The 20,972-nt window shown below is 41.9% G+C and overlaps 1 protein-coding gene across 4 annotated transcripts in view; it reads left to right on the forward strand.

Annotated features, from left to right (window-relative positions):
- The window catches only part of ENOX1 (ecto-NOX disulfide-thiol exchanger 1), a 610,579-nt gene that overhangs the window by 559,652 nt on the left and 29,955 nt on the right, over nt 1-20,972 (forward strand). For all 4 annotated transcript variants that reach the window (XM_059995963.1, XM_059995964.1, XM_059995965.1 and 1 more), the window contains one exon: nt 10,469-10,571. In XM_059995963.1, coding sequence (XP_059851946.1) covers nt 10,469-10,571 — 103 coding nt within the window. The remainder of the gene's footprint in view (nt 1-10,468; nt 10,572-20,972) is intronic.

Genomic DNA, 20,972 nt, shown 5'->3' on the forward strand with positions numbered 1-20,972 from the left:
GGAAAATAACATGCCAAGAGCACCATAATACAATTAATCTTTACCCACAATAGAGTCAGTATCATACAAGATGAATCAAACTGACTAATTCTGGATGCACGTACATACATTTTAAAGTATTTCGCTTTAGTTTCTTCTGTTTGCTGCTCCATTTTTATTGGTTAAGGAGATTTTTCATGTCAGTACTTTTTCAGGCTCTGAAGGGTAGCCTCACTTGTGTGGATATAGTAGTATGGGTTCCATTTTTTTACGTATTGAAGAGAAACACACAACTGTTTCTGAGATCAAGTGTATTTTTTTTCACTTGGCAACATTAATGGCAGCATATAGTAAAACTAAAATAAAACACTACAACCTACACTTTAAATGATGAATGGAGCTAAAGGAATACAAAAGATTTTTTTCTCATTTTTACATAGGTTTTATTTAATATGATTGTCACAAAACTATGCCAAAAGAAAGGCATCTCATCACCAGCTTGAGACCATAGTTTAAGCTTGGTGTGAACTGTGATAGCCATAATTAAGTTATGATCCAGGCAATAGAATGATCTTAGTTTTTAATGGAAAACATTACAAAATTGAATTACTCTTTCCTATCAGGGTTCTCTTGTTAAAAGTATATGTGGGATAATCCTGTTTTTTCAAATAAGAATTAAACAACTATATATACACACACACACAACTATATATATATACATTCATGTGTGTGTATATATATTACATAATACTATATATATGAGTATGTGGGAGGAGGGTTATATATAAAATATGAAAAGTAAATATCTGAATGTTAATAGTGCTTATATCTGAGCAGTAGAATTCCAGTTAATTTTTAAAATCTGTATTCTGTACGTTTTCTGCCAGTATATATATTTGTAAAGAGCAAACCAAGAAATGTTATTATTAAGAATTAACGTGGCATGGACATATATACACTACCAAACGTAAAATAGATAGCTAGTGGGAAGCAGCTGCATAACACAGGGAGATCAGCTCGGTGCTTTGTGACCACCTAGAGGGGTGGGATAGGGAGGGTGGGAGGGAGATGCAAGAGGGAGGGGATATGGGGATATATGTATAGCTGATTCACTTTGGTATAAAGCAGAAACTAACACACCATTGTAAAGCAGTTATACTCCAATAAAGATGTTAAAAAAAAAAGAACGTGAACTAGAGAATTATCTTAAATTTTAAACAGGAAAAGAAAGGGAAAAGTTTATAAGCTTATATTATGGTCTCCCAAAAAAAAGTTAATATTTAAAAACATATTGAAGGGCTTCCCTGGTGGCACAGTGGTTGAGAGTCCGCCTGCCGATGCAGGGGACATAGGTTCATGCCCCGGTCTGGGAGGATCCCACATGCCGCGGAGCGGCTGGGCCCGTGAGCCATGGCCGCTGAGCCTGCGCGTCCGGAGCCTGTGCTCCGCAACGGGAGAGGCCACAGCAGTGAGAGGCCCGTGTACCACAAAAAAATATATATATATATTGAAAGCACTAATAATAGATACAAACTCAAAGTTAACTTTTTACTGTCTAAATCTAAAGTAGTAAAGAAATTATTTTACTTTAAAATGATGCTACATCAAATACATTTAGGGACCAGAAGAATGTAAAATACTCGAAGCGACTGCATTGTTTCTTCCCCTCTCCATTATACGTAGTCCTCCTAGACTTCTGGGAAATCACTCCCAGCCACGGGTACTGACCAGATCCTGTGACTGCCAGTCGGTCTCACCTATGAAGTTTATCCTCTCTGGGTAATAACAGATTCATTCAACAAATATTACCGAGAGTCTACCATTTATTCTTTCAAACAATATTGGTTGAAGATTTACCACGTGCAGGGGACTGTGCTAGCAACTGAGGACACTGTCGCTTTGTAGAGAAATGACTGCAGGTAGAGCGGGCACATGAAGACCAGGCAGAGACACTCTGAGGGTGGCAAGGACAACTCCCCGGTTACCTGCGGGACGGGGGAGAGACGGCAGACGGGCTGGAGAGCCCCTGCCAGCCCAGATGCTATCCTGAGCCTATGACCCATATTTCGCGCTACCTTTCCAAGACCTCACATCCAGTATTTCTGAAATACTGGAGCCAGTACTTCTCATTCTTTGTGACCTCTGATTCTAGCATCATTATTCTGCTAGTGGTCCAGACTTTGCTGAAAAGTTTTTAATTTTTTTCTTTCCTCTGTCCATTCTTCCTTTAGAATGGCTTCTGTATCCCCCGCTTTTCTCTTTTATCCCATCACCTCAGTGGTTCTGCTTTATTATCACATACTTGGGGTATAGCTGGGGCTCCCCCAGTCCCCCTGCCCGAGTCTCTTCATCTGCTTGGCCGGTCCTGCCCGTGGCCCTCATTTGGTCTTTGGAGCGCTGCCTCGACCTCGGCTTTCCCCTGCACACATCTTCCAAACTGCGTGCCTGTTGTAACCATGGTTACAAGTCACACTTGGCCAAAGGACAAGGTGTCACCACCTAACAGCAGCAGAGAGCCAGGCCCATCCCAGCTAACACTGCTCCTGGGCCAGGCCCCTGCTGCCCTTCTGCTCTGCTCCCCTTTGCGTTCACGATTGCACCCAAGCCACCGCTCATCAGCCAGTATGGAGCCCCTGCTGGCCCCCCAAGAGGCCCGGACTGCTGGCAGCCCTCAGAAGAGGATGGCGTCCCCGTGGTCAACAGGCATTTTTCAGTTGACAAGGACTGTAATAGGCTGACATTACAGTCCATTCAAGAGAGGCAGCCCAGCATGGCGGTTAAGAGTCTGGAGTGAGACAGCATCGGTTCACATCCTGAGTCTGCTTCTTACTAGTTGTGTGACCTTAGACAAGTCCTTGGCCTCTCCATTCCTCATTTTCCTCATCTGTAAAATGTACTGACCTCCTAGAGCTGTTAGGGGGATTGGGTGAGCTCATATTTGTAAAGTTCTTAGAATACTACCTGCACCAATTAAGCACTATATGTGTTTATTAAATAAATATAACCAAGAGTGATCTAAAAAGAAAGCCACCAGGAGAAATGCTTTACGTGGATATCTCTGGTAACTAAACCACAGTGAGTTTTCTCTTTTTTGAAGGGTCCTTTTTATTTTTTTAAAGGTTTTTTTAAATTAAATTTATTTCTTCATTTATGTTTGGCTGCGTTGGGTCTTTGTTGCTGCGAGTGGGCTTTCTTTAGTTGTGGACAGCAGGGGCTACTCTTTACTGCAGTGTGCGGGCTTCTCATTGCGGTGGCTTCTCTTGTTGTGGAGCACAGGCTCTAGGCACGCGGGCTTCAGTAGTTGTGGCACACGGGCTCAGTAGTTGTGGCTCACGGGCTCTAGAGCTCAGGCTTAATAGTTGTGGCGCACGGGCTTAGTTGCTCCGCAGCATGTGGGATCTTCCTGGACCAGGGCTCAAACCTGTGTCCCCTGCATTGGCAGGCGGATTCTTAAACACTGCGCCACCAGGGAAGCCCTTAAAGGGTCCTTTTTATGATGCATAACCAGTTCTCACTGATTTTAATCTTTGCAAGTGGAAATCTTAGAAAATCTTGGAGTTGTCTTAGGACATAATGCATGCACTCTGGGTCTGAGTCCAGCAACTGAAGCCCAATGCGGTGGCTCATATCCCAGTGTGTAAAATGTGCTAGTGTTGTGATGAATCACTAGCTGTTGGCTGAGGGCCGGCGCTCCACACATCTGCTCTCAAACGGTCTCTCTGAGACTGAAGCCTGTTGGGCCTCTGAGGCTCCCCTCTGCAGACCCTGGACATCAAAGGCTTCTGAGAAAAGGGACAGGTGGGTGGGGACCCATGACCCTCAGGACTGGCAGTACCAACCTTCAGCAACTGGTAAGATTAGTGAGGCCTTGGGACTTCTAAGCCACAGAAAATTCCCGAGATCCTGCATTCCCTTGAAGCGTAAGAAATTTTGAAGCTTACTCAGTTACTCATTCTCATCAATCCTTTTCTCATCCATTTGCTTTTTAAATGTTTTTTTCCTCCCTCTTCTTCTTCTCTTCCTTCTAATTTTATTGGCACCGAAATCCAGGATAAGTGAACCTTGTCAGTACCACGTTGGCTGCCTTACTCTGAAGGGAAACTCCAAGTCAGGGAGAAGGGCACACAGCAGAGATGAAGTATGGGAGCACGAAGACACTGTAGAGCTCATCTGCCTCAAATCCCTCTCTTTACAAACAGGAATCATGAAACAAGGCTACACAGCGAGTGGCCGTTAGAACCAGTCTTCTGTGTCCAGATCCATCATTTTTTTTCACTATTCCAGGCCATTGTCTGTGGGCCGTTCCTTCAGTTATCAGCCACTGGGCACCTGCAGCGTGACAGTCACTGGCTCATAAAGGAAGGTGTGAGACGTATCCCCATCCCCCTTCCTCCTCCGACCATGGTTCTACTCTTACGAGGAATCCCTGAAGGTTGGTGGAGACTGGCCTGTCACTTGCTGGATTACTTCGGGTACTCTGAAAAAATTCTGAGTAAAGGAGACTGGAGTAGCTAACTGGCATCTTGACCACAGTCCACAGGGCCCTTGATTCCACGGAGTGTGATGTCTAAGAGTCAGGCCTTATGGTGTGGTGGTGACGGTGTGGGAAGTGACATGAGGAATCTTTACCATGCGGACCTTGACAACGGCCCCACTCACCTTGCACTAGGAGCTATAGGGCCCGCCAGCCCTTGGAGGGCCACAGGGTAGATTTCATACGTGTGTGGTGTGGGGAGGATGTCGTTTGGTATGTTACTCAGTCAAGTAGTCAGCTAGCGGCTGTGCTTACATATAGCTCTTCAACATGGCATCTGCCTGTCATCGGCTTCTTTTTATTTCTTTTTAAAGTATAAGGATAGCAGTAGAAGAACAGTGCCACAGAACATTTAGAAAACAGACAATATGTACAGTTTGAATCCCATGACAATTTATCACTTTCGCATCCATGTTTTTATATCATTGTAGTCAGGGTCTTATACAGAATTCTCACCTAGATTTAGTACCCCAAGTATTTATTATGTACCTGTGCTGTATCCACTCAGTCCTGAGGATAATAAAAGTGAGTAACAATCGTAATAATAGTGATGCCTTCCTGGAAGGTTATAGTTTTCAAAAGCACCGTGTCACGTATGACATTTGGTCTTCACAGCACCCCGGGGGATAGGGATAGGTTATTATCCATGATTTATGTAAAAGAAAGTTCAGAGATACCCTGCCTAAAGTTATCTAGTACATAAATAATGGTGACAGAATTAGAACACGGATCCCTTTCGGCCATGCTGTCTCACTTGCTTGGATATGGTGAGTGCCCTAAAGGAGTTGGCGGTTTTGTTGAGGAAACAAACACAGGTGATTCAGTTTATTCCAAATGTGTAAGTGGCCAGCTGCCACAGAAGTGACAGGGGAAATGTGCTGAGATAAGGAAAATGTACAAATAGCCTGGAATAAATGCCCTTAAGAGATACGGGACTTGTGCTATGTATAAAAATATAGGTAGGAGGCGGTGAAGAAAAGGAGAGAGCTTTCTCTGAACGTATCTGGACAGAACATCTAATGGAGATAGGCTGTATCGGTAGGATTGAACCTGAATGCCAGGCTCAATCTGATTTTCCCATGGATTATTGGAAAGCATCGGAGTTTTTCCTACGGGTTATCAGAAAGCATCTGAGTTTTAAATTGGAGATTGACAAGATGAAAGCGGCATTTTAGAAACTGATCTGGTAATATCATGTAAGGTGGACTGGAAGAGGAAGAAACCAAAGGCATAGACAGGGTAGGAGGTTCTTGGGGTGGTCCAAGTAAGAAACGAGGAGAAGTGACAGTAGAGCACTGGTAGTGGAAATGGGGAAGGGGAATGAGAGACATTTCACAGATACTTGATAGAATTCAAGTCTAGAGAGGCCTTAGGGGATAGAAGAGAATGAATCAAAGGCCTGCAAGTGGAAGAATGACGGTGCTACTAGTAGAAACAGAAAAGTTAGAGGAAAATGCAGTCTGACATGTGAGGTGAATTGTTGGCCGTAAAATTATATAAGTTTAGAAGAACCACCACATCAGGAAGGACTTGGATTCACACATTTTTCAAAATAAGGACATTCCTTTTAAGGAAGCCTTAAATAGAAGTCCTGTATTATAAAACAGAAGCAAGTAGGAATGGAGTGGGAATTCTAGCGATCCGCTCCTTGGACCTTCCATGTCACCTCTGTAGAGCTGACGGGGTTCCATAAAGCATTATTCAGAGATGGTGGACCCTACCCAGCACCCTCATTTTTAGACGACTGATCTGAGGCTTAAAGATGTTACGTAACTTGCCCCAGGTCAACTAACTGTTAGTGGAAGAGCTAAGGCTAAAACTTAAGCGTGTAGTATGTCCCCTACCACCTCATGACCACCTCTCGTTCTGAATTTGAAATGGAAAGTGATCATTTCAAGCAAACAAACCCAGTGGTCAGTTAGTGATAAGGAACAGAAGTTGAAGAGTTAAGTGTGACGATAGTTGAACCCGTGAGAATGAAAGAACTCTGATCAAAGGAAACAGAGAAGAAAAAGTGGTGACTGAGCTTTGGCAAAAGTACCAAAGTTAGAGGTTAAAAGGAGAAAGTAACCTTCTTATCCATGTGTACGGGGCCCGCAGAGGGAAGAAAAAAACCAATGAAGATGAAATAAAAAATCCGGAGGAAAAAGACCAGGACTTCTTATGTAACAGAAGCAAATGAGGCAGATGGTTTAAGGGGGCAGAGTCAGTGATGTCAAATATCACATGGTACGAAGACTGAGAAAATAGTCACTGAAAATCTTTCAAAGGATAGTTTCATCGGGTGATTAATGAGAAAGCTGAGGTTTCAGGTGGTGAGACAGGAGATACAGTGGGTATGCACCATGTATCCGAGAGGCTTTGCAGCCGAAAGCAAATAGCACTAAAGTTAAGCAGGTCACAGGAATAACGAAGTGAAAGGAAGAACGAAAGGCTTTTATCAGGCTGAAGAAACCGTATTCTTGGTTCTTAGGGGCTTGGGTAGGTGTAGGGGAACAAAAACAGAACAACAGCAAAGCACAGTTCTAGCTCAGTACGTTGTTTAAAAAGAGCTTTTCTAAATGGATAAACTACTTTGACCATTTCTTAAAGTAATTGACAAGGACTCTTCGAGGGGAAATTTCTGCCTTTGAGTCGCTTAACCTTTAAGAAGTCTAAAAAAAACCTGCATGATATCTAGTTTCAGATATTGAAAAACCTCTTCTTCCAGCCTTTTAATGATTCCTTCTAAGTATCACAGAAATTAGTTAAAAGGTAGACTGAGAAAAGATTTATTAGATAACCTTGTTCATTCTCCTGCCAAGTGCAAAATTGTTACTTATTGTGCATTTTCTAGTCTGCAGTGCTTTTTACTGTGTCAAGTGAATGGTGTTCTCACCACTTCCTTTGGAATACTATTTCATAATCCTATTGATCTCACTGTGCGGAAACTCTTGATCCCCATCCTAATGTTTCCTCCCTACTGTATACTTTGTACACCATTAACAATTTGTCCTTAATAACCTCCGTCTGCACTGATCCACGTCCAGTTTGCAATCTCTAAGCACCTGGAACACCTTCACCAGTAGACACGTAATTCTTCAGGACATATTACAACTATCAGGATAAAGGATGTGTATGTGATAAAAGATAAAGAGTCTACTAATTCTACGTTTCTAATGATGAAAGTTTCCTTCTATATTCCAGAGATTTGGGGTAGGAACGAGTCAAAAGAACAGTGAAGTTTTTAAGAAAGGGGCAAAGTCTTTTTAACTTATGATCCAACATCCCAGTAAAAGGTATTCCCCAATTACTGAAGAGATAAGTTGGAACATTCTGGGTAGAGAATGTGAAACTCTTAAGGTAGGACCAGGACTTCGACTTGAAGCATGGATTTATAGAGTTAGAGATGAAGCACAAACTAGATATCCTCTGATATCCTTGAAAATGTGCTCCCACGTGGTCAATTTGTCCCTTTTGTGATGGGTTCTTCTCAGAGAAGGTTTTGGCAGATGTCCATCTGAGGTTCTATCCTGTGCTCCCAAGACAGTGGTCCTGGCTTCACCAGCTTCATCCTCACGGATCTTACAGGCTGATCATGCCCCCATAGAGGGGCCCAGGTGGAAGCCTGAACGCACAGTGGATTACGTTACAGGAGAGGAACAGTGAGCTTGAGGGAGCCATCTCTTTTATATCAAGCAATAAGCAAGCCTTTTCTTTGTCCCAGAGGGAGACATCAGGGTTGTGTGCTACAAACACTAACTTGAGAAATGGGCCATAAAAGAGCTGTCAGGGCCTTGCTTCGAAGTTCAAAAACCTGTGGATCCTACTTTCTCTCAGATATCTTGACAATATGTCACAGAAACCTTAAGTTCAAATTTGGACAAATTATCTTCACCCATACTTGCTTCTTTCTCTTGTTTTCCTTTTCGTGGAGGCACTGAGTCATTCTCAACATTTTCCTCATCCACCAGGTCATCAGATTTTTTTTAGTTCTACCTCTTAAATATCTCTTACGTTTCGCCCTCTGCACATCACTGACTTGGGTTCTACCCTCGTTATAAAAAGGTCAGAATTAAATAGGCTCTAACCTGGCATCCCTGCCCCCACTTCCACCTCCTGCAAACCAGTATCCTAAAATGCAGAATTGTTCATGTAACTCCTGTGTTGAACACTCCTCACTCATTAAACCTTCCAGGTAAAATCCGAGCTCCTTATCCCGGTCCACCTACTTCTCCAGCTCCATCTACTGCCATTTCCTGTAAGCTTTCTTACAGACCTTTTATAAGAATTGCTTGCTGGTAAGCATGCACCTCTTGCCACTTTTAGACCCAGTATCATTTAAAACGTAGCATTCCTTGGCATGTGGTAGGCATGTAATATATGTATGCAGCATAAATATTTATTGAGCGGCTGAAAGTAAAAGTAGGCTTAGCTTAAATGCAAGAAGGGTTTGACTTGGGGAATTATTTAGTTCCACCTTCTCTCTGTGTACTCCCTTTAACCAGTTATAATGATGGAGCTCTTTTGACAGACATTGGATGATAACTTAGCTAAATGAAAACACAAAAAGAGGGTACGGATATTGCTTATATCTACTTTGAAGACAACCCCAAACTCGCCACCTACTAATAACTGTAATTCTCTTGTTAAATTAAACAACTCTACTACAAATACCGACAAATCAAATTAATTTTTTCTACTTTTCTAAGGAACCAGTGAGCCATGAGTCATTACAATCCTCCTCGCCTTTTTTGTTATAGTGGAGAAAGATAAAAGCACGGCACGTCAAGTGGCTATCTAAAACTACTGTCCTGTCTTCTAACCCTTAAAACACACCCATATTAACTTTAAATTATGTCTCTGGCAAAACGTATAACAAAAGCATTCACCCATCTCATTAATTCTGTGACTCTGTCAGCGATAGTCTGAACTTTTAAAAAAATTTATTTTATTAAAGTATAGTTGACTTACAATGTTAATTTTTGCTGTACAGCAAAGTGCTTCCATTATACATATATATGTATATGTGTGTGTGTGTGTGTATATATATATATACACACACACACACACATACACACACACATTCTTTTTCATATTCTTTTCCATTATGGTTTATCACAGGATATTGAATATAGTTCCCTGTGCTATACAGTAGGATATCGTTGTTTATCCATCCTATAAATAACAGTTTGCATCTGCTAATCCCAAACTCCCACTCCACCCCTCCCCCAGTTCCTCCCTTCCCCCTTGGCAACGACAAGTCTGATCTCTGTGTCTGTGAGTCTGTTTCGTAGAGTCTGTTGCTCCGCAACGGGAGAGGCCACAACAGTGAGAGGCCCGCGTACCGCAAAAGAATAATAATAATAATACTAAAAGAACTAAAAATAGTCGAGCCTCAAAGTTTCACATACTGGCTTGTTGTACAATTCTTCATTTCTAGTTTCCAGAGAAAACGATTTACCAACCTTTGCTTTATCTACCTTTTGCAGTTATGTGTAAGGACATAGACTTACCTTAAACACTCCTAACAACAGTTCTATCTCACCTTCCCAATAGGCCCTGTTTCCCCACACACTCACACAAATTACTTGCATAGTATTATAAATGAGTCTGTATATGCTTTTCAGGAAATTTTTTCATATTTGAAATAAAAACTTTGTTAAAGTAGCTAAAGTCAAATAGTTGTTGCTAACAGTTTTATCAAAACATGGATTAAAAACGTAAGATAATTGCACAAAATGTGCCACTTTTGCAAAGAGTTACTTAGTTTGCTGGGAGCAGTAGCTAGGAGGCTAAGTTTTAGAATTACTTTCCTACTCTTGGGCAAATAGATCAATCACTTATAAAAGTTGATCTTCAGTTATAAATGGACGTGATGACCTCTTTTATAGAGTTTAAAAGACCTGGTGGCTCTTGTTGGAATGCACAGAATCTACGTAAACACCTATATGTTTTTGTTTTTTAACTTTATAGGAAATTAATGTGTTGACAGTCGCATTGGTCAACCAAGACCGAGAGAACAATATTGAGAAAAGAAGCCAAGGCTTAAAATCAGAGAAAGAAGCTCTGCTGATCGGTAAGGAAATTCTGTTTTCCTCATCTGTTGTCTCGTAGGTAATAATTCACTTACACAGTATTTAAGTAATTCACCTCCAACTTGTTAATGATTTAAAAGCTTGGTCAGAGGTGGGATTAACTTCATCAAGATTGTATTACACACATTTCAAATTAGGGGCATGCGAGCCAGTGGGGACTTTGCTCTTCTGTAACTATATATATTAGTTGGTTATCCAACATAAAACTGAGTACAAGGAAAACAGATCAACTTGCATTTCACATGTTATAAATCTGAATTTCAAAACGTGGACACAGCTGGATGCCAGGTTGGGTTCAGTGCGAAAGTTCCACACCAAGCCAGATCCCCAGGCTTGGGAGCGGCCACGTCCTGAGGTCAGTCCCAAGGCCAAACCTGAAATGCTGATGATACAGGGACATCTAGACTACAGTGCTAGGCCAATCTAGGACAGTCTAGCCAGGCTTCCCTGCACAGGTCTGGACTCATTTATCCAAGATAAATAAGACGAGCTGGCCACTAAGGAAGGGGAAAGAAGCAGCAAGGAAATTGCTGTTCACCTAAACATGTTCAGTTGCCCCACGAAATATATCTAAGTTGGCTTTTTCTTTGTCAGGACCAGAGAAAGCTCTAAATATTCTCTCTTTTCTTATTTATTTATCTTTTATTGAAGTATAGTTGAATTACAATGTGGTGTTAATTACTGCTGTACAGAAAAGTGACTCAGTTATACATATATGTATACATTCTTTTTCATATTCTTTTCCGTTATGGTTTATCACAGGATATTGAATATAGTCCCCTGTGCTGTACAGTAGAACCTCGTTGTTTATCCATCCTGTATATACCGGTTTGCATCTGCTAACCCCAAACTCGCAATCCAACCCTGTCCCCACTTGATAGTGATCAGTGTATACAAAAGCAGTACTGAGTCTCATAAGGAAGTCTTCTCAGTGGGGCTGTGGTGGTACCGTGCCTGGGACCCCACCTTCGAAGCCTGTATATTTAAGGCTGTCTCCAGAGTTCTCAAATCCAGAGAAGGAGGAGCCACCAGCTTCACTCCCTGATGCACAGCATTGATTCAAGCTGCACCTTGGCACTGACCCCAGTGTTAGCCTCCAAGTTTAGCCTGGCTCCTCTATGGCATGATTAAGAGTGAGGAACGAGGCTGTTGTACACATGAGACAAACTGTTCTTCTGTGGTTCGTTATCTGGCAGAAGTACCGCCTGGTTGCAGTTTCTAAATATTGCATGCGCTCCCCTCAAAATGACAGGTACATCAGGTCCTGTAGAAGCTGGCACAGGAGGAATTAAATTCAAAAGATAGTCCCAACTTCATCCATCATCTATAGATTTTTTCAACTACAAGGTTATTGAATATGACATCAACTTAGAGCTACTCCAAGGAAAACCAATGATTTTTTTCCCTCTGTGATGATATACAGCTGTGATAACATGCCGTGCACAAATTTCATGAGACATGCTGATGTGCTGTCCGTTCCAGGAACCCAAAATGAACCTGTATGTAGTTGGCAACTGGATTTTTCTCCTATTGGAAAATGTGTCAAACTCTGACAACTGTTTCTCTTCCGCTCAGTGTGACAAAGTTGTGATTTCCCCCATGATACTTTCAGGGTCTGAACAGAGCACGTAATTAACGATCAGCAGTAAACTCTCCCTCTTTAAGTCTGAATAATATAGACCACTTGACGGTAAAAAAATGGAAATGGGTATCCATTCTCTTTATTTCCTTCCTCTCACAATAGACTGCTGCGTCTCCTTTTATGTTCTACTTGGAGAACATAGTTCATTTACAATATCTGCTAAATAGTTACTGTATATATAGATAGATGGATAGATTATAGATATACACACACACTGTTATTTTACATATATAAATTTATTCAGTATTTATATTATATATAAATTACTATAGGTGTAGACACGCACACACATACACACACACACACACACACAGGTCTTCCTCAATTTATGATGGGGTTACATGCCGATAAACGCATCATAAGTTTAAAATATGTAAGTCAAAAATGCATTTAATACACCTAACCTACCAAACGTCGTAGCTTAGCTCAGCCTACCTTAAACATGCTCAGAATACTTATTAGCTAACAGTTGGGCAACATCTAACGCAAAGCCTGTTTTATAATAAAGTGCTGAATATCTCATGTAATTTATTAACTACCCTCCTGAAAGTTAAAAACAGAATTGGTTGTGTGGGTCCAGAATGGTGTGTCGGTTGTTCACCCTCATGATCGTGTTGCTAACCGGGAACTTCGTCTCAATACCGCCGTCCAGCATCAGAATATGATACTGCATGTCACTAGGTGGGGAAAAGATCAAAATTCAAAATCTGAACTATGGTTTCTACTAAAGGTGTACTGCTCTCGCACCATCATAAAGTCAAAAAAATCGTTAAGTTGAACCGTTGTAAGTTGGGGACCATGTGTACACACACACACACACACACACACACACACACACACACACACACACACACACACACACACACACACACACACACACACACACACACGACACAAACATTTTTTTTCAATCAGCCACCTCACAAGTTTTAAAACAATATGCTTTACACACTGTAGGTTAATGGGAGTAAATACAAGGGTTACGTTTATAACATGTCAACTCTGCTGAGGTCTCTAATACTAGAAAAAACTTAAAAATTGGTAAATTCAACTGTGTTTGGAATTAAAAATTTAGTAAGTCGGGATCTTCAATAAAAATTAGGTACAGCCAACTCCAAATTTTCCAGACCTTTTCTCTCACTTTTGGTCTCTTAAACTGGTCCCTCAGATTAGCATTTGAAAGTTCAGCATTGAACAAAAGAAAAACAGCATGTGACACTCAATTTGAATGAATATATGAGACTGTTTAGGTAGAAGGGAGGCTGGAGACTTAAGGTTTGGTTAAATTTAGGAATTTAATTTTCCCTCCATGTCTCCATTACCTCTCCACCACAATATTTTATTTTACTCTGTTTAATGGAAGTTTTATTACAGATGTGACTTCCTGCCCAAACCCTACCCCCCAATTCCTAGGTACTTACACTGTTTTGTAGTCAAAGAGAGAGTAATCATTCAAAAGAATGCCAGGGTAGAGAAGAGTTTCCAAGACTGGCTAAACGGATCTTGCCGAAGGGTGCAGTTGTCCCCGCCATTAAACGTGCCTCTCTGCTAATTGAGTTTGGCCGTTCATGTTGTGTAGAAATCTAAATGTTGGGACCATAAAGACCTCTCCGGCAGCTTCTGGAATCCAGATAAGGACTGTGATAGAGACGGAATGACAGAATATGGGTCCAAAACTGCTCTGGACCAGGCTAGAGAGAGAAGGGAGTTTCTGGTGCTGGGTCTACTCTTTTCTGAAGAACACTTGTGGGGAGAATGATTCTGGGAGCCCCCTGGACTTCTGATACATCTGGAGGGGTCAGGAATACTCTGCAATTTCCCTGGAATCTTCCCTTGGAATAACTAAACCCATATATAGGATACAGTAGGCCTGCTCTAAGTCACTCTAAAAGGCTAGGAGCACAGCAGAAAATCTCCCTTGTATTGGAAATGCTTATTGGCAAAATCTTCAGCACATGTAGATGCCTATATATGTGCTATACGCAAATATATTCAGGTAACCCCCTGTTGGGACACACAGATGTTATATAAAAAATGCACAGTGGCACAAATCTTGATTGCCTGGAAGAGAAAAGGGGAGTGAAAGATAAGCTATTCAAATGGATTTCATCTACAGAACACATAAAACTGAGGCTACAGCTTCCTAAATAATGAGCAATCCTAGTTATTTGTGACATTAATTTATCTGGGCAAAAGAGTATATTCTTTCCAGAGATTCTCACGACCGTTTTATAAAATTGGTGTCTTTAAGACATATAAATTTTATATACATTACAGAAGATCAATGGAATTTCATCAGTAACACTACTTGGAGCTTTGCAGATTTCGATCCTGAGTCCCTTGGGAGACCCGCCATGCTACCAAACTTTCTGCTTGACAGTGAATAGCATCAAGTGCTATGTTCCAACTCAACTAAAGTAGCTAGGCCCTTAGGAAGCACTTCATTATTGATTGCTGGATTATTTATTATGCAATCAATCCTTGTGAAGACAGGTTGGCATATAATTGAACCTAAAAGAATTACATTTTTATGGGAATTTTGGAGGGTAGCATTTTATATCTCAAAACTGTATGGTAACCACACATTAGGTCAGCTTGACATTGCCTAGTGTCTATGCCAGAGCTCCTGGTTCCTTCCACACGTGCCCTACATGTTGGATTTGGCATGCGTTGAACTTGTGTGGGAGAGGATGAGTCAGTACTTCTGGTTTAGGACCAAAGCTTTGGAGCTGTGTTTGGTTGGAAACTCCTGGCTATTGTTATGAAGGAGAATGGATCAGAATTTTTTATTGACAGGCAAATAGCTCTGAGGAGATGTTGACAGTCTAACCCTGGGTCTGTATCACTCCATCTTCTCTTGCTCTTTAATTAATTCCAACACAACACATTTCCAATCCCAGCAGCCCTGACAGGCACCCTGTCAATGCTGGTCATCATTGTAAATCCCATCCAAATATAGTCCAAACCTTCTCAACAACTCTGTTTATAAAGTTGCTGTTCCAGACTCCCCCAGGCTCCGGAGATCCATCCTCACATTCTTAACGATCAGGCAAACTTCTTCACGTACCATCGTGACTCCTCTGCGGATCAGGACATACATATTATGGGGAACCAAGATGACTGTTCACATCAAGCCCCTCCCCTCCTACCACCACCACCACCATTTCCATCACTCTGACCATTTAACCCGTCTCCTCACAGCCAGCCTATATCTGAATTGGAAATGTCCCCCCTTATACATGGGTGTTAGGAAGCAGATGAAGGAGATGTAGAAAAAAACACTTAAAGAAGGTTGAGTGGCGACTTTTTGGTGTTTTCAGTGAATAGAGTTGAGGCTATATTTAGTCTGCACCTGAGAAAAGTTATCTGGGGAGTGTGTTCTTGTCTGAAAGCTACTGACCATAAAGAATGAGTCATTGACCTAAATCTTGTTTCCAAGATGCAAATGTCCATATCAGTAACTCAACAAACATTTGTCAAGAGCCTACTCTAAAAATTACCAGCCTTCATTGTGGAAAAGAATCATCTGGGCAGCCTGTTTAAAAGGCAGAATCTTTGTCCTCACACACAGAGATTCTGTGTATTGTAAAACTAACATCCAAGGTGATACTGAAGCAGTCACCTCTGGGACTGTGTTTTGGGAGCTAGTGGCCTGCCATGTACCAGGATGTATCTTAGCGGACGGTGGTGATAAGGTGATCTCTTCCCTCAAGAATTTTATAGACTAGTGAGAAAGAAAGTAGTTAATGACCATGAAACTAAAATCAGAAATACAGAGAAGGAGCTATTTCTGCTCCAGATGCCTTGTGGGAAGAAAGGACAGTTGAGGGAGCCCTAAAGGATGAATAGCGTTTCCTCTGGTTAGATGGGGAGTTGTCAAGGCCATTTCAGATACAAGGAACAATTTACTGAAAGGCCCAAATACAGTCTCAGGAGTTTAGTTAAAATAAGACAGAAAGACATATTTTTTAAAAAACTAACTGTACAAGATCAGGTATTATAAGCACCGAATAAGTAGAAAAAACTGCTTTTTGGAAAATTAAAGCTTTTTAGAATCCCAAGGCACTTAGAAACATCAGACCAAACTACAAGTGTTTGATCCCTCTTCTGCTACCCACTCCCACTCTTGTCTCTCTCCACTTCTCATAAATGCTTTGTCACTCTGCAGCCACCCACAGACAACTGTCCCCTAGTGGCTTAGTGGGAGACCCAGATTTCACATAACCCCTCCCTGATGGCTCTCCAGTCTTCTGGTCAGTCCTCTGTAGGTTTCCAGCTAATATGACTGTGTCTAGAGACATCTATTCCTCTGCAGAGCTGAGATTCCTGGAAACAGATCCAAAAGAATCTTGCTGTGATTTATGTCAGAGTGTTCTCTGTGTTTTCCTCTAGGGGTTTCATGGTATCCAGTCTTACAGTTAGTCTTTAACCCATTTTAAGTTTATTTTTGTGTATGGTGTTGGAGAATGTTCTAATTTCATTCTTTTACACATCAATGTCCAGCTTTCCCAGCACCACTTGTAAAAGAGACTGTCTTTTCTCCACTGTATATTCTTCCCTCCTTTGTCATAGATTAATTGGCCATAAGTGTGTGGGTTTACTTCTGGGCTTTCTATCCTGTTCCATTGATCTATATATCTGTTTTTGTGCCAGTATCAATACAATTTTAAGAATAAGAGTCCATAAGAGAAAAAGAAATCTGTATATTATGTTGAGATATGTTCCCTCTGTGCCCACTTTCAGGAGAGTTTTTAGCCTAAATGGATGTTGAATTTTATCAAAAGCTTTTTCTGCATCTATTGAGATGACCACATGGTTTGTAGTTTTCAGTCTGTTGATGTGGTGCATCACATTGACTGATTTGCGGATACTGGAGAATCCTTGCGTCCCTGGGATAAATCCCACTTGATCCTGGTGTATGATGCTTTTAATGAGCTGTTAGAGTTGATTTAGTAGTATTTTCTTGAGGACTTCTATATCTATGTTCATCAGTGATACTGGCCTGTAGTTTTCTTTTTTGGTAAGATATCTTTGTCTGGTTTTGGTATCAGGGTGATAGTGATGGTGGCCTCATAGAATGAGTTCAGAAGTGTTCCTTCCTCTGCAATTTTTTGTAATAGTTTCAGAAGGACAGCTGTTAACTCTTCTCTAAATGTTTGGCCTGTGAAGCCATCTGGTCCTGGACTTTTGTTTGTTGGAAGTTTTTAAATTATTGATTCAATTTCAGTGCTGGTGATTGGTCTGTTCATATTTTCTGTTTCTTCCTGGTTCAGTCTTGGGAAATTGTACCTTTCTAAGAACTTGTCCATTTCTTCTAGGTTGTCCATTTTATTGGTGTATAGTTGCTCATACCAGTCTCCTATGATCCTCCGTATCTCTGTGGTGTCAGTTGTAACTTCTCCTTTTTCATTTCTGATTTTATTGACTTGGCGCCCTCTCTCTTTTTTTCTTGATGAGTCTGGCTAAAGGTTTATCAATTTTGTTTATCTTCACAAAGAACCAGCTTTTTGTTTCGTTGATCTTTTCTATGTTTTTCTAAGTCTCTATTTCATTTATTTCTACTCTGATCTTTATGATTTCTTTCCTTCTACTAATGCTGGGTTTTGTTTGTTCTTCTTGCTCTAATTGCTTTAGCTGTAAGGTTAGGTTGTTTATTTGAGATTTTTCTTGTTTCCTGATGTAAGCTTATCTCACTATAAACTTCCCTCTTAGAACTGCTTTTGCTGTGTCCCATAGGTTTTGGATCGTGGTGTTTTCGTTGTCATTTGTCTCTAGGTATATTTCTATTTCCTCTTTGATTTCTTCAGTGATCCATTGGTTGTTGCAAACACTTCTAATTGGTTTCCCAGTTTCCCTTTTGTCTATTCACCATACAGCAGCTTGAATGAAAATTTGAAAACATAATTCAGCTCATATCATGCCCCTGCTTAGAACCCTTCCATTGGTTTCCTGCTATGTTTAGAGCTTAATCCAGCCCCCTTAAACTGGGACACTACGTGATCTGGCTCCCCACCTACCTCTAAACACATGCTACACCACTCTGAAGCCAAGTTTGTTCCTGCCACCCCATTTCCACCTCAGGTCCTTTGCACTCGCTGGTGCCTGTACCTGAGTCACCTTCCCCCAGGCTCTCTGTGGCTGACTCCTCTTCATCTGACACACGGACAAATTCACCTTCCTTGACCTCCTATAAAGCAGCCCTCCACCAAGCTTGAGGATACTCCCCACTCCTGTCCTATTACCTGTTTTGTTTTCTGCAATATGCCCACCACTCTCTGAACATATCTCCTTTTTTAATCCTTGCATTTATCGTCTGTGTTGCTTACCTAGAATATAAGTTCTCCAAGAGCAGGAACCTTGTCGGTCTGGGCAATGCTGTGTCCCTAGGACCTTGGCATCTAATTGCTGCTAAGGAAATGAATCAGTAAAAATCTAGCACTACTTGGTTAATTTAAATGTCACTCCCTTGGTCTCGGTGACATCTAAACATGAGAATAAACTAGATGATGTTGGCGGGAAAAGCTCAGAATGCCTTTATGTGCTTGTTTAAAGGGGCCTCTTCCTGATGAGGGATTTGCCACATGCTGTCTGGAGCTGGTTTGTATATCTTTCTAAAGTAGTGTTTCAGGCCCTAAACTGTGCAGGAAACGCAAGAGTACTGACAGCCTCCTCTATTCCTTCTTTATTTTCTTAAATTAGCTACTTACAGTTGTATTTTCCACTGTTGGGAAGCCCATTCTTCAGTGTGGAGACCTCGCTTCTCCATGGGACCAGCCAAGACCAATTCTTGAGTCATCCCTTTGGAGACCCACCCGTTCAGTAGTGGCTGAGTTCTCCACCCTCAGTTCCTAGTGTTCCTTTTACCCAGCCTTTACAGTGTTTATGGTCTTCCAGAGAACCATAAATAGTTTCCAATTCTGGGTTTGTAGCATTTTCCATTGGATTTTGAGTTACAACTATCCTTTTTTTTTTTTTTTTTCCCCATTCTCAGGAAACATCCCAGTTCCTTTAAAGGAGCTTAAGCAGAGACTTTAGTTTGATTGTTTAGGAAGCTTCCCCGAAGTGAATCTGATCCAGAGCCCGGGCCTAGAAACTACCTTTTCTCAGATGCCGTGACTGATGCTTCTGTGATGCCACTGGCCTGGGCAGGATCAAGGAGGGGAGGAGGGGTGCAGTACTTGGAGGAGGATGACTAAGGGTGTTCCCATTTCCACTGCCTCTCTAGCGATACTGAAGAACTTGGTTGCCATCCAGAGGAAGAGCTTGGAAAACCTTTATTTAACTACCTGCTTTGACCCCACATGTCTTTAGTGGCAACTGCTCAACTTTTATAAGGAAAAGCTAATGGCGTGTTAATATCAGCTACCGCCAAGATGGTTCTAAATGCTCTCCTAGGGAAAAATACTCATATCCGGATTAGGATTTCTCATCTGATTTTAGAAAGATACATAGAAATCACATGTGCATTTTCCCCTTAGCTTTATGAGCAAAGTAGTTTCAATAAAAAGTTTCCATGCCCAAAACATCCAAGTTAACTCTGTCCTGAATTCATAACAGGATGAGTTAAGGGCAGGAATCACTGATGAATAATTCCTCGAAGTTACCTGGTATTTGAAAGAGTACTACATCCTTGGTTAGTACCGGTAGCAATTTTTAAGGTTCTTATTTCTCCTGATTTGTCAATAATAGAACAGCAGAAATTTTAAAGAAGTACACTGGCCATTCTCAGTTCTAGAGGATAAATTCATTCAACACACATTTATTGTAACTGTATACTATATTCCTGCTACTGAACCAGAACACACAAATACTGTCTAAGGGCAGAGTTCCTTGTGGTTACAGACCCAAGATTAGGGCTGTGGGACAGTAAACAGTGAGGGAGGCCATCATCACAAAGGCAAGAAAAGCGGCCACCCCAGGTCCTCCCACTTCTGGTATCCCTGAATTTCCTCCTTCATCTTCTTAGGTCAAGAGTTGTCTGGGCTTCCCTGGTGGTGCAGTGGTTGAGAGTCCGCCTGCCGATGCAGGGGACACGGGTTCGTGCCCCGGTCCGGGAAGATCCCACAGGCCGCGGAGCGGCTGGGCCCGTGAGCCATGGCCGCTGAGCCTGCGCGTCCGGAGGCTGTGCTCCGCAACGGGAGAGGCCCCAAGAGGCCTACCTACAGCCAAAAAAAAAAAGAGTTGTCAGCCACTCCCCCATAGCCCCCACCCCCATCCTCTTCTGAACCATCCTATTCATTCTATTGGAGGCACTTAACTAACTTCCTGTCACACTCCCAGGGGCATTTATAGGAGAGGCTGCAGGTTAGCCAGGAGATGTTGATGATTCTTTGTCCTGTAGGGATATTAACATAAAAAATGTTTTTCTCTATTTGCTGGGGCCCTGGGATACTTGTAAGGCTGCTCAAGCCCGTCTACCTTCTGAGATACCCCCTTGTCCCATGGGAAAAGCTCACACATTCTTGTCACCCAAAGGCTACAGCACCCCACCGCCTCCCTGTGCTCGGCTGGCACAAAGCCAGATTAGTCAGTCTGCTGCCTAAACGGACGTCCAGCCAAGGAAAGGAATGTGCTTCGCCGCCTTGCAGGGCCCCCCCTCCCCAGTCTCTACAAGCCGCTCTCTTGAGGCGCTCCCTGGGAGCATCGCATTTAAGAGAAGAGAAAAGCTTCTCACTGGGAACACCCTTGCCTTCTCACAAAGCCAGCCAGCACTGACTACTCCTCCCTTCCCCGTCCTCCT

The sequence above is a fragment of the Delphinus delphis genome, chromosome 18 (assembly GCF_949987515.2).
Source record: "Delphinus delphis chromosome 18, mDelDel1.2, whole genome shotgun sequence".
NCBI lineage: Eukaryota > Metazoa > Chordata > Mammalia > Artiodactyla > Delphinidae > Delphinus > Delphinus delphis.